This window comes from Nicotiana sylvestris, chromosome 10, assembly GCF_000393655.2.
Source record: "Nicotiana sylvestris chromosome 10, ASM39365v2, whole genome shotgun sequence".
Classification (NCBI taxonomy): Eukaryota; Viridiplantae; Streptophyta; class Magnoliopsida; order Solanales; family Solanaceae; genus Nicotiana; species Nicotiana sylvestris.
Window position 1 is genome coordinate 64,979,412 of NC_091066.1, and position 13,367 is coordinate 64,992,778.

Sequence of the window (13,367 nt, forward strand, 5' to 3'; positions counted from 1 at the left end):
TCCGCTCACTTATCTTTGCACGAAAACTCTTCGTGTTTCCGAGCAAAGAGGGGCAGCTATGAGCACGTGATTTTTGCCCTATATGTATTACTCCAACAAATTCAAAACAAAATAATTTCTTTCAGTATTTGCAATTTTGTTGGATTTCATGGCATTTTCTGTTAATTATTTGCATGTGTCTGTGCACGTTTATTTTATTTAATTCATGAAAAATACAAAAATATGTTGCATCTGCATTTAGGATTTAATTTTATATTTTTAGATTAATTAGAAAATTAGTTTTTTTTTTATAAAAAATGAAAATCGCAGAAATAATTCAATTTGCATTTTTACTTTTAATTTTGAATTGTGCAATTTTTCTTTAAATTTAGGGCTTAATTAATTATTGTAAATACCATGATAAATGATTAATCTAATTGGGTAGGTTAATATAGTTTAAAAAAAGAATTATTATTAATCAATTTAGGTTTTATTTTAATTTAAAAGAAATTAAAAGGAGAGATTGAAAAAGAAAAAAAAGAAGAAAAGAAAAAGAAAACAAAGGAGTGGATCAGATTTTGGGCTGAGTAGTAAGCCCAATCGAATTTTCCATCCAAATCACCTCTCAAACCCGCCCAATTCCATGCCCAAACCCGACCCATTCCCAATTAAACACAAAAAACGAACGGACAAGCCCTAAAATCCCAAACCCATGAGATACGAGTATTGTTCTTCTTCTCCAAAGAACACCTGAATCCAATCCCAAAATGGCCAAAATTCGGGCGAGTGGGGTCCAATCTCACCTCACGCATTCCCCCTCTCTCCTCATCACCGTATTTCTAACCGTTTCTGACAGATTCTCTCCCCCTCAGATGCTCCTTTCGATTCTGTTTCGGATTTTTACCTTTTGGATGTTATATGGAAAAATAGGGGGCATTAGATTGGATTCGAGTTAATCTAATCCTTCCAGAAAATATTTAGGTTTTTTTCTCACCTCATGATAAATATTTAGGTTTTTTTCTTCTTTGAGGTTCTTCTCTTTTCAGTCCAGAAAAATGCAAAATAAAAGCGATTCTGTTTCATTTTGATTAATTGCTACATAAGATTTTAGGTTGGTTTAAGTGACAGTCAAAAAAAAAATCGTTCCCGTCATTTTAATTTCATTTCTGGGAGTTAAAATCATGGAAGTTGTCTGAGCTGCTCAAATTCGAGTTTCGTCGTCGAGTTCATTTTGATCGAAGCTGTGGTTTCTAGTTTCTCTGTTGGTGCAGTTGCTGAAATCTTTTGTTATTCGGATTTGTTTCTTTAGGTTCATCCTTCCTTTTTTCTATTACTTGTTGTTTATGGTGAATATAAACCTTGAAAAGCCATTTAGAGTGAGGTTATTGTTACACTTAGTCGCTTAAGTTGATGAATCAATTTATGAGACTTTTAAGACAATAAAAATTAGTTTTAGCTTGTTCTTGTCATGGTATGATTAGCTCGTGATTGATTTCAGAATATGAGCTATATTCTTCATTTTCAGTTTTGCTTTCTTAACTATGTATCGATTGGATGTTGTACGCTTGTTCCGGTCTTCATCTAACGTAGTGATGGAGGACAGAATTGCTTGACTTTGGTAGAAATGATGGAGGCTTGATCGTGTCTGTGGTTATTAGATAAGGTGTTGCACATGTTTGTTGATTTAGTGGCGATTACAGAACTTCTTACACATCTCTAATTCAATACGAGTTCAAGAAATTGTCACCCAATTAGTTCTTTTTTTACTGCTGCTTTGTTGCTCAATTAGTTGCATCTATCAGAACATGTTATGAACGACAGAAGTTTAGGGATTCGTGTTTTTTTGAAGCGGCATCTGGTTTAGATCTCGTTTGTCCATGTAATGCACTAATTAACTTGGGTTCCATGATGAAGTTTGGTTCCTTCTTGTCATGTTTGATTTAGCTTTGCGTTGGTCTAAAGGGGTGTTAAAGCCAAGTCGTTTCACTGATTGTGTATGCTCGTACTTGCTCTATTTTCCCTCTTCTGTCAAAGTTTCATCTGCCTTGTAACTGCCATAGTATTTTTGCTCTTTCGAGCTGCTGAAGAAGTCGATTTCAGTAGTAGATAGAGCTGATACGTGCAGTATCTTAGGGACATTTGTTCGGACTGTTAGCCTGCTGAAAAATCTGCCCTGTCCTGCACTATTTAGGCAACATATCTGCGCAGTTTTGAGTACAATTTTTGCACTGTTAACCCTCATTATCGAATCTGTTTTTGGTTTAATTGAAACCTCTCCTGTATGACCATGAACGCATGCTGCTCTATTTTGTCAAGCCGTGGATCGGTCCCTGTGAATTCCCTTTTATTTGTAGCATGTTCAATTTCCTTCTTAGAAGTGTGGTTGTAGGGGAACAACAGAGTGTGCTTTCACTTTCTTCTATACTGGTAGTTGAGCACTTTGTGAACTCACAAGAGCTTTGAACTGATTTGTTTGTTGTTGATATACTCAGTCCTTGAGGATAAAAATATGAATGCATCATGAAGGCGAATTCAAGCTGCTAACTTTAAAGAAAGGCCGCATGGAATAAAGTATTAGCTATGTGCATAATTTGAGCTAAAATCAGTAACATACTTCTTATAATTTTTAATCTGCTCGATGTTCTATCGTTTGGTCAAATGAATGAATCTGCCATTTATCGGGCATGTGCTGAGTGGCAGAAGACGTTTGTTTCCTATTTCAAGTTTCAAAATATCTGCTTTTATCCCTTTTCCATGTCATTTGCTGCTAAAAGTGTATGTTTTAGACATAAATAAATAAAGGGAACGAAGGAAGAGGTCCCTCTACTTTAGCTTTGGACTCGTTCTTTCAGGTATTTGGGCACTATTTCATCATACATCTTTTTGTCTTGGCTCTCGTGAGAAGCCTTCTATAATCCATTACATTTCATAGTGACGACCCCACAACGATGTATTTCTTAGTTATTCCTGCAATTTCAAAATCTTGGGGTAGTTTAAGAAAATAACTTATAAATATCCGTAGTTTGCTTTAGTTAACTACAATCCTTTAAAATAACTTGAGGCATGCCATGACAAATGAAACCCCTAAATTCATGGCCCTCACTTAATTAATTTTAATCCTTTAGAAATCGAGGTGTGTCATTTAGTGAATTTTCCATGGCCCTCGCAAAGTCGAAAGTGCGTAGTTGCTTTAGGCATGCTATTTTAATAATTTACCTTCCTAAACTCGGGTGTTCATTTCATGTGACCCAAATCAAATATTAAAACTTCGAATAAAATATGTTTAGGATTGCGGGTGCATGTCATGTGGCGCGATCCAAAGACGTATTTTAAACGGTGATCAATCTTCTTTAAAATTAAAAGCGGTTAAAAGGTTAAATTTGCACATAGGTTCAAAATGTTCTAAATTCAGATAATTAAGTCAATTATAACAGTTGAGCGACCGTGCTAGAACCACGGAACTCGGGAATGCCTAAAACCTTCTCCCGGATTAACAAAATTCCTTACTCGGATTTCTGGTTCGCGGACTATTAAACAGAGTCAGTATTTTCCTCGATTCGGGATTCAACCGGTGACTTGGGACACCATAAATTTCCCAAGTGGCGACTCTGAATCTTTATAATAAATCCCGTTTCGATTGTCCTTTAATTGGAAAAACTCCCTTTATTTATATACCTGTCACGACCCAAGCTTAGGGGCGAGACTGACACTTAGTGCCTCAACTATCCTTGCGTATCACCTGTGACTCAGAGACTTTGAACATGTAATGTCATATTTTTGGCCATGGGCTGCAAGAAAATGTACGATATAAAGTATAAAACTGAATAGAGACTAACGCTGACTAACCATCAACATAAGGCTGGGCCGGCAAGGCCATCATATTTACTACAACTGACAAGCCAACAAAATATATGTACAGGACCTACCAGTCCAACATATTGTATTAACTGACAGGACATATCTACAAGCCTCTAATAATAGATGTACTATGATCGGAACAGGGCCCTGACCTACCCATAACCTATCTACATATATACACAAGATACACACCACACTGCTAGCCCCGGTAACTCTGAAAGAAGAGGAGCTTACCGATAAAGCTGATCTCGGGCAACACCTACTGATGAGGTCTACCTGTCTGTCTGTCTGACCCTGCATGCATGAAATGCAGCATCCCCAGAAAGGGACGTCAGTACGAAATAATGTACCGAGTATGTAAGGCAATATACTGAAACTGAAACTGAACCGATAATATAACAACTGAGAACAACTGGAGTCAAAGAAAACTCGAGGATATGCTCATCTGATAATACTGACTCAATTCTCTCAATATAGTAAGTAAAATAGCTGTCCGACCCTATAAGGCTCGGTATACATATATATATCTGCTCTGCCGTAGTAGGCTCACTCATAAGCGCTCGGCCATACTAGGCTCTGTATCTCGACCAACTAGGCTAGCCCAAATGTGCTCGACCACAGTAGGATCGTCATATAACTTACCATCTGATCAGAGGTTGCCCAATAGGGGCCTGCCCATCGATTATAGCGCGATGGTAATGAAAATACTTTTAATACTTTATATATGTAACTTCTCTGCTCTCTTGACTTGAAGAAGGAAATACTCAACTGAATATGAAATCCCGATAAGGAGAATATTATAACTTATAACGCAGGAAAAACATACGCAATTTGCAAGACTAGCAAAATATACGTAAATTTAGGGATATGAATTTTTCTCTATGCCTCTACTTTAGCCATTATTAATGTTGACTCCTACAGTACATTATTATATCCTATTGTTTCATGGGATTAATTTCTCGCCAACTATTTACACGTAAGAACTACAAGTAAGATTTTAACTAGCTTAGAGATCTGATTGATTATATAATATATAATAATAACCTATCTAATTATGTTAGTGTCATATGAAAAAGCTTTCATTTATCCTAAGTTGCTGCTAGTACTGAACCTTTCATTAACCTTAGAAATTGAACATTGTCTTATATGTCTTATACAACGTAAAACGGGTAGTACGATGTATTGTTATCAAACTCAAGTAATTACGGGGTCATGCCAAATGAAAGAAGAGCTTAGCCTTAACATACCTGGAGTAGGGAAAAAATTCATTTGATATTCTTGAAAAAGATTGCATCGTACTTCTTTAGAACCGCAAAATTCTATGTTGCTACGATTCCAACAATTCTTGTTGGAATTGTTTTGTTACAAGAAATTTTGCTAGAAAAATTGCTTGATTGATGTTTGTCCGAACTAGGAAAATGTTTGAAAGGAGTTCTGTTGGAAAGCTTACAAAATTGGTTGTAACTTGTGTTTTTTTTTTGGAAATGGTTGAAAGGAAAATGGTTTTGAAAATGGTTGAATTAGGAAAGTCTTACTCAACACCAATGCTTTACACGTAACTACACAAGATGCCACCTTTTAATTAAAAACATTAGTCACCTTATCTTAATGGAGGAGCTGCCACCCATGTCATTTAGTCATTATTAAATATACCCCTAATTAATTAGGTAATATCCCATTATCCTATAATTAGTCAATTACCCACATAATTAAATTTTGTCTTAAATTACTTAAAATTTTACTTATTTTTAATATACTTTACACATTATACAGCCGTGGTCATATGGTAGCTTGCATGATATTAGTCCATAAGTGTTGGGTATTATAGCTCGGACCCTATTTTATCCAAATTCGACAACCTTTAACGAAACTCATTTTCTTTAACTCGCGTACCCTTCTTTCATGGTACTTACTTATTGCTTGGTATAAATAGCATAAATATCCTAACCTCAAGATAATCTTATCCCCAAGTTTACGTCAATTAACTGAGGAAGAAACCTTAACGTACGAATAACATGAGATGTAACATCCTTCCCCCCTTAGAAACATTCGTCCTCGAATGTTCAACTCCCCGTGATCTATATAACTTCGGCAAGGTCGTCTCTGTAACAACACCACTACCAACTCTCCCCGTAGAAGCTTAATAATCTAATGACACTCAGGACCATAATTATGAATAACGAAGATAGCTTCTCATGACCAACGACAATAACCAACGTAAGAATTTATACACATACCTTATGATTATGATGTCTCAGTCGTATCCTTTTCTGGAGGAGGAAATAAGTAGGGATATTTAGACTTCATGCTTTCCTCGGCTTCCCAAGTCATTTCTTCCACCTTATTATCTCTCCAAAGTACTTTCACGGAGGCTACCTCCTTATTCCGCAGCTTGCGGATTTGTCGGTCTAGGATGGCAATTGGAACTTCCTCGTATGATACGTTCTCTGTAATCTGTACATCATCCGTGGGCACTACTCGGGTAGGATCTCCAATGCACTTCCGTAACATAGATACGTGAAAAACTGGATAAACAGACTCCAGTTCCGAGGGAAATTCTAACTCGTAAGCTACTTGGCCCACTCTCCGAATGATCCTATAAGGCCCAATATACCGTGGGATAAGCTTGCCTCTCTTGCCAAATCCCATTATACCTTTCATAGGTGACACCTTTAAGAATACCCAGTCATTAACCTCGTACTCTAAATCTCGTCGCCGCACGTCAGAATATGACTTCTGTCGACTCTGAGCTGTCAACAGTCGCTCCCGGATAAATTTTACTTTTTCTATGGCCTGTTGAACCAGGTCTGGCCCATATAACCCAAATTCTCCAACATCGAACCACCCTATGGGAGATCTGCACCTGCGCCCATACAAAGCCTCGTACGGAGCCATCTGGATACTGGAGTGGTAACTGTTAATAAATGAAAACTCGATAAGAGGTAGATGTTCATCCCAACTTCTATTAAAATCCAGGACACATGCTCGCAACATATCCTCGAGCGTCTGAATCGTGCGCTCGGCTTGTCCATCTGTTTGTGGATGAAAAGCTGTGCTGAGATTCACTTGAGTTCCTAGACCTTTCTGAAATGACCTCCAAAAATATGCTGTAAACTGGGCCCCATGGTCAGATATAATAGATACGGGTACTCCGTGTAGTCGCACTATCTCCTTAATATATAATTTTGTGTAATCCTCTGCTGTATAGGTAGATCTGACTGGTAGGAAATGAGCTGATTTCCTGAGCATATCGACTGTCACCCATATAGAATCAAGCTTATGATGGGAACGAGGTAAACCTGTGATAAAGTCCATGTTAATCGCCTCCCATTTCCATGTCGGGATCTCTATAGTCTTCATTAGCCCTCCGGGCTTCTGGTGCTCTATTTTCACCTGCTGGAAACTAGGGCATTGAGTGACATACTCGACAATGTTCTTTTTCATATCGTTCCACCAATACACATCCTTAATTTCATGATACATCTTTGTCGACCCAAGGTGAATAGAATACCATGAATAATGTGCTTCTGACATAATCCTATCTCGTAGCCCTGCTACCTCTGGAACACACAAACGACCCTTGTATCTGAGAACCCCATCTCCTTTGAGTTCTAACAACGACTTCTTCTGTTGTGGAACCCGCTCTCTCGACTTGACTAACTCTGTATCCTCGTATTTCCTATCCTTTACTTCAGCTATGAGAGATGATTTTGCAGTATTTTGGAGTACAACTCCTCCATTGCCAGAGTCCACTAATCGAACCCCAAAACAAGCCAATTGATGAATATCCCTTGTCAATTGTCTTTTCTCGGCCTCTACATGTGTTAAGCTACCCATAGATCGGCGACTTAAAGCATCTGCTACAACATTAGCTTTCCCTGGATGGTAGAGAATGTTAACATCGTAGTCTTTCAATAATTCAAGCCATCGTCTTTGTCGCAAATTCATCTCTTTTTGCTTGAGGATATATTGCAGGCTCTTATGATCTGTGAATATATCAACATGCACACCATATAAATAATGCCACCATATCTTAAGTGCATGGACAACCGCAGCTAACTCGAGGTCGTGGGTCGGATAATTCCGCTCATGCTTCCTTAACTGCCTTGAAGCATATGCAATTAATTTTCCATGTTGCATCAGGACACATCCTAACCCGACACCTGAGGCATCACAATACATGGCATAACCATCTGGACCATCTGGAAGTGCCAGAACTGGCACTGAGGTCAATCTGTTTTTAAGCTTTTGGAAACTCTTCTCACAGGCCTCTGTCCACTGAAACTTAGTCGCTTTCTGCGTCAGCTTTGTTAATGGTGCTGAAAGGGAAGAAAACCCCTCTACGAACCTCCGATAATATCCTGCTAAGCCTAGAAAACTACGAATCTATGTCGGAGTGGTAGGTCTAGGCCAGGATTTCACAGCCTCAATCTTCTGAGTGTCTACCTTTATACCTCCGTCGGATACAATGTGCCCCAAGAATGCTACGGACTTTAGCCAGAATTCACACTAAGAAAACTTAGCATACAATTTATTATAGCGGAGGGTTTGGAGTACTGCTCGTAGGTGATCCACATGCTCATCCTCTGAACGTGAATAAACCAGAATATCATCAATAAAGACTATCACGAACAGATCCAAATATGGCCGGAATAGGCTATTCATCAAGTCCATAAATGTGGCAGGTGCATTCGTCAACCCGAAGGACATAACAAGAAACTCAAAGTGGCCATATCGGGTCCTGAAGGCGGTCTTGGGAATATCTTTCTCCCGAACTCTAACCTGGTGGTACCCCGACCTCAAATCTATTTTTGAAAAGCATCTAGCTCCCTGCAACTGATCAAACAAGTCATCTATCCTTGGAAGAGGGTACTTATTCTTAATAGTTACCTTGTTCAGTTGCCTATAGTCGATACACATCCTTAGCGATCCGTCCTTTTTTCGTACAAACAATACCGGTGCACCCCAAGGTGAGGTACTAGGCCTAATAAAACCATTTTCCAGTAAATCTTTTAATTGCTCCTTCAACTCCTTTAATTCGGCAGGTGCCATTCTATATGGAGGGATGGGTATTGGTTGTGTTCCCGGAAGCAAATCGATTGCAAAATCAATCTCTCGCTCTGGAGGAATACCTGGAAGTTCATCTGGAAATACATCTGCGTACTCTTTTACTACTGGAATAGACTGAAGTATAGATTTCTCAGCATCGGCATCTTTAACTCGCACAATATGATAGATGAACCCTTTTGCGATCATTTTTCTTGCCTTCAAATAGGAAATAAACCTCCCTCTGGGTGTCACTGTATTACTTACCCATTCGAGGACTGGCTTACCCGGAAAATGAAATCTAGCTGTCTTTGCTCGAAAATCAACCGTGGCATAACAAGCTGCCAACCAGTCCATGCCCATGATAGCATCAAAATCCAACATCTCTAGTTCAACTAGGTCGGCTGAGGTTTGACGACCACAAACTGTTATCGTACAACCTCGGTAAACACGTCTAGGGATAATCGATTCTCCGACCGGTGTAGATACCGTAAAAGGATCACTTAGTATTTCAGGCACTATACCAAATTTTCGCGCGACAAATGGGGTAATACATGATAAGGTAGATCCTGGGTCTATCAAGGCATAAATATCATGAGAACAAATAGTACACATACCTGTCACAACGTCTGGTGAAGACTCTTGGTCCTGTCAACCTGCTAGCGCATAGATATGATTCTGGTTACTACCTGAACTGAACCCTCTACCTCTACCTCTACCTCGACCTCTACCAGCCGAAGGCCGAGACTCGTGCCCTGAAGGATGCACCGACATAGCTGATCCTGTTGCTGAATTCGCTGGTTGTGCCATATCCCCAGAATCCTTATTTGGGCAATATCGCATCATATGCCCTAGACGTACACATGTATAACAAGCATCAGAACCGGCTCGGCATTGGCCCAAGTGTCCTCGGCCACAGATGGCACATCGCGGCTGAAATGGCCCTGTCTGTCTCAAACCTTGTTGTTGCTGCAACCCTAATGCTTGGGGGCTCTCACCTGGTCCTGACTGAGTATAGCGGTCATACTTGTACCCCTGTAGCTGAGGTGGCGGAGGTCTAGGTGGTCGTTTGAAGTACTGGGGCCGGTAGCTCCCCTGAGACTGCTCCTGCGACCTGACAAATCTCATCCTCTTACGCTGCCCTGACTTAGTCCTCTCCGCACTCTGCTGCCGACGCCTACCCCTTTCTATATTCTGGGCAAATGTCTGAATTTGCGAGATATCCATACTATCCTGTAATGCAGCGGTGGCACACGCCTCAGTCAACTTTGGGGCCAACCCCGCTATAAACCTGTGGATTCTATCCTGCATAGTAGCAACTATGGATAGTGCATATCTGGCCAAGGAGTCAAAACGGAGACTATATTCTCGAACATTCGTATCACCTGGGCAGTTAAAATAAAATTTGATCGAACATCCCGCCGTGACCTGGGCGGATGTGCACAACAGGTACCAATCAAAGATCAGGGTCGAAGACGACCAACTAGGAGCCCCCCGAGCTCAGAATATCCCAGTAGGCTCTTCATAAAAGAGCAAAGGTTTACAAAAAAGGAGCCAAGATTAAACAAAGAAAGATACCAGTCGTATGTAGAAGATCAAAGAAACACACTAAAGTGTATCATGCCCCGAGGCGATTGTGAGCACTTGATTTTTGCCCTATATATGAATTACTCCCATAAATTCAAAACAAAATAACTTCTTTTCAGCATTTGCAATTTTTGAGGATTTTGTGGCATTTTCTGATAATTGTTTAATTAACGAAAAAAACACAAAAATACGCAACATTCGCATTAGGATCTAATTTTTGCATTATTGAATTAATTAGTAATTTAGTGGTTTATAAAAGTGGAAAAATCAATATATATATATATAGTTTATTTTGCACTTCTAATTTTAATTTTCGAATTTTGGTAGTTTCCCTTTGAATTTTGTTTTTAATTATTTATATTAGTTGTTATGCAGACTTAATTTATGTAATAGGATAATTTGATTAATTTAGGATTATTTTTAATTTTAAATTAAAAGAAATTAAAATAAAAAAAGAAAATAAATGAAAAGGAAATAGAGGCTGCTTTGGGTTGCAAACCCCAGGCCCAAACAATTTCACCCCAAAACCTAGTCAAAACCCGGCCCAGACCCGTCCCCATCTGGTTTCCCCCCCACTAAACTAAACGACCCCGTTTCGATGAGCGTGAATCCCAGTCGTTGATTTCCTTTAGATCAAATGGCTAGGAACTAGGGGTCTTGTTGATATATATATGTCCGAACCAGCCACCCCCCCTCGGACCCTTACCCCATTTCATCTCCTTCACCGAACCCTCATCGCCTCCACCGTGAACCGCCTGCCGGAAATCGTCTCCACCGGCGGCGGTACTCCAATCGACCCTATTTTTACACCATCTATTCTCCTCCTTCTCCTCTTTCCAAATCTCTAAATCCCCACTCTTGAATCCCAGCCCAACCTCTCGAATCTCGCATCAAAGAGAGTGGGTGAAACCCTAACTCGTCCAATTAGCCCAAAATTTACACCCTAAAACCCCCATCCCTTTCTCGTTCAGATTATCTAAACCACTGCCTTCGAATCACCCTAGACCCCGTCGAATCTTGAATCCAAGTTTGAACCCTAAAATCCCAAAACTTCTGAATCGAGATTTCAATGTAGATTTTAGGTCTAGTTTGATTTTATTCATATGTTCTTGATAAGAACATGCAATTAATATCAAATTAAGCCGAGAATTGGAAGGTTTGAAGACTCAAGTTCAGTTTCTACTGTCCGAGTTTTGTAGGTATCCTCTCTTTTCTTTTATTTAATCTTTCCTTCCTTTCTTTTTCGTCATTTTTCTTATCTTCTGTTTCTTTCTTTTCTTCTGGTTTCTTTCTTGTTTCTTCCTAGTTCTTCAGGGTCATGTTCTTTTTGCATGTTAGTATTAACTTGTTTAATTAACATGATTCCATTTTTTATGTTAGATTGGTTCGAACTTATTTTATTTTTCTTTTGAGCCCAAGACCTCATGAGTCTTTATGACTTGGTAGGTCACTTAGGACGATAAAGTTTGTTTGTTGATTTCAGAATTTGGGTTTGTCAAAATTCAATTGGACTTGGATCCTAAAATTTGGAGTCCAAGATTTTGATATACAGACCCATACCAAATTGATTTGGGTCAATTTGACCCATGCTCTATCCGGTCTCTTCAGGTAATAACAGGGTCATTAAAGGGTAATTTGGGTAGTCTAGGCTTGGGAATCTCTTTATAACTGCCTGGGGAAGCTTCTAGGAAGCTGGGGAGGGGATTTGTTTGCAATACTGATTTTTAACTAAGGACATTTTAGCTAAAACAAAAATTAGAAAAGGAGCAAAGTGCAAAAATTAAAAGCTGAGGCTGGCCTACTTTCTTGCCTATAAAGGCATCATTTCTTGCCCTTCAAGGGAGAACCAAGATTGAATTTTTTTTTTTTTATGAAAATTCGAAATGGCTAACTCCAGAAAACAATACTAAATTCTCTGCATTTTTGGTTTGAAACTGTTCAAAAGTTGGCTGGTCTGTTGGATTTCTGGTCATTCATTTAGCTAGAGCCCTTGAAAACCATAAATTCTTGTAGCCGAGTAAGAAATGGTCTGAGTTTTCTGGGACTTCAAAGCTTATTTTGAGAGTTGTCTAGTTTTGGGTCTACTGTTCCTTTGAAGCTGATTTTGCTGTGATTTTATCCTCTACTTTGAGTCTGCTACTACTGTTGCTTCTGTTCTAATCTCAACTCAGCTTTCCATTCTTTTGTCTTGCCATTTGTTACCAGGTACACATTCCTGGACTATACTAGATGTGAAGCAAGTTTGAAGCATGAAATGAAAATGGATGTTCAAAAGCATGGCATCTAGTATTTTGTTTATAGTCTAATTGTATTTCCTTGAATTACCTGGTGCTTTATTTCTAAATTTACAATATTTCCTAATTGCTTTCTAGTGTAATAACTGAGTCCCTGCTATTGTATCTAGCCTTGGGCTGCTGGGGTGTGGACTTGATTTAGTTGAATACCATGTGAGATGAGTGGTGGTGCTTGATTCCAAATTAATTTGGTGTTTGTTTGTTACCTGCCGGGTTTAAATGGCTTCCAAGTCTGTTGTGTGGCTAGTGAACAACAGAGGTGAAAACATTAATTGTCTGATGTTGGGAATTCTGCTGAAAATCTTGGGTTAAGGTTTAGAGTTCAATACAACTGGTTGTGATTAATTTTAATACTGTATTCAATTGAAAGTAGCTCGATTCTGCCTCCTTGTCATCAACACTAGTATCTATGAATAATATTTGCTTCAGACTTGTGATTTAACTTTGTAGTATTGGGAGTCTATTTCCCCAACGAGTATACTATTATTTTGAGCTTGGGAATTTTAAAATCACTTTGGGAATCAGAATTGCTTGAGCATGAATGTAATGTTGTCTGCATATAGGGATTATTTTATCATATATTGCATGAGCTTAATATTGTTA

The 13,367-nt window shown here is 38.9% G+C and overlaps 1 protein-coding gene across 1 annotated transcript; it reads right to left on the bottom strand.

Annotated features, from left to right (window-relative positions):
* Positions 1-1,990: 1,990 nt before the first annotated feature.
* LOC138879441 (uncharacterized) lies at positions 1,991-10,194 on the bottom strand. The gene is made up of 5 exons (XM_070159050.1): positions 9,573-10,194; positions 8,728-9,458; positions 8,001-8,133; positions 6,355-7,823; positions 1,991-2,179 (listed from the first exon to the last, which is right to left on the bottom strand). Exons 1-5 carry the CDS (start codon positions 10,192-10,194, stop codon positions 1,991-1,993), a joined length of 3,144 nt encoding a protein of 1,047 aa, XP_070015151.1.
* Between the last annotated feature and the right edge of the window lie 3,173 nt (positions 10,195-13,367).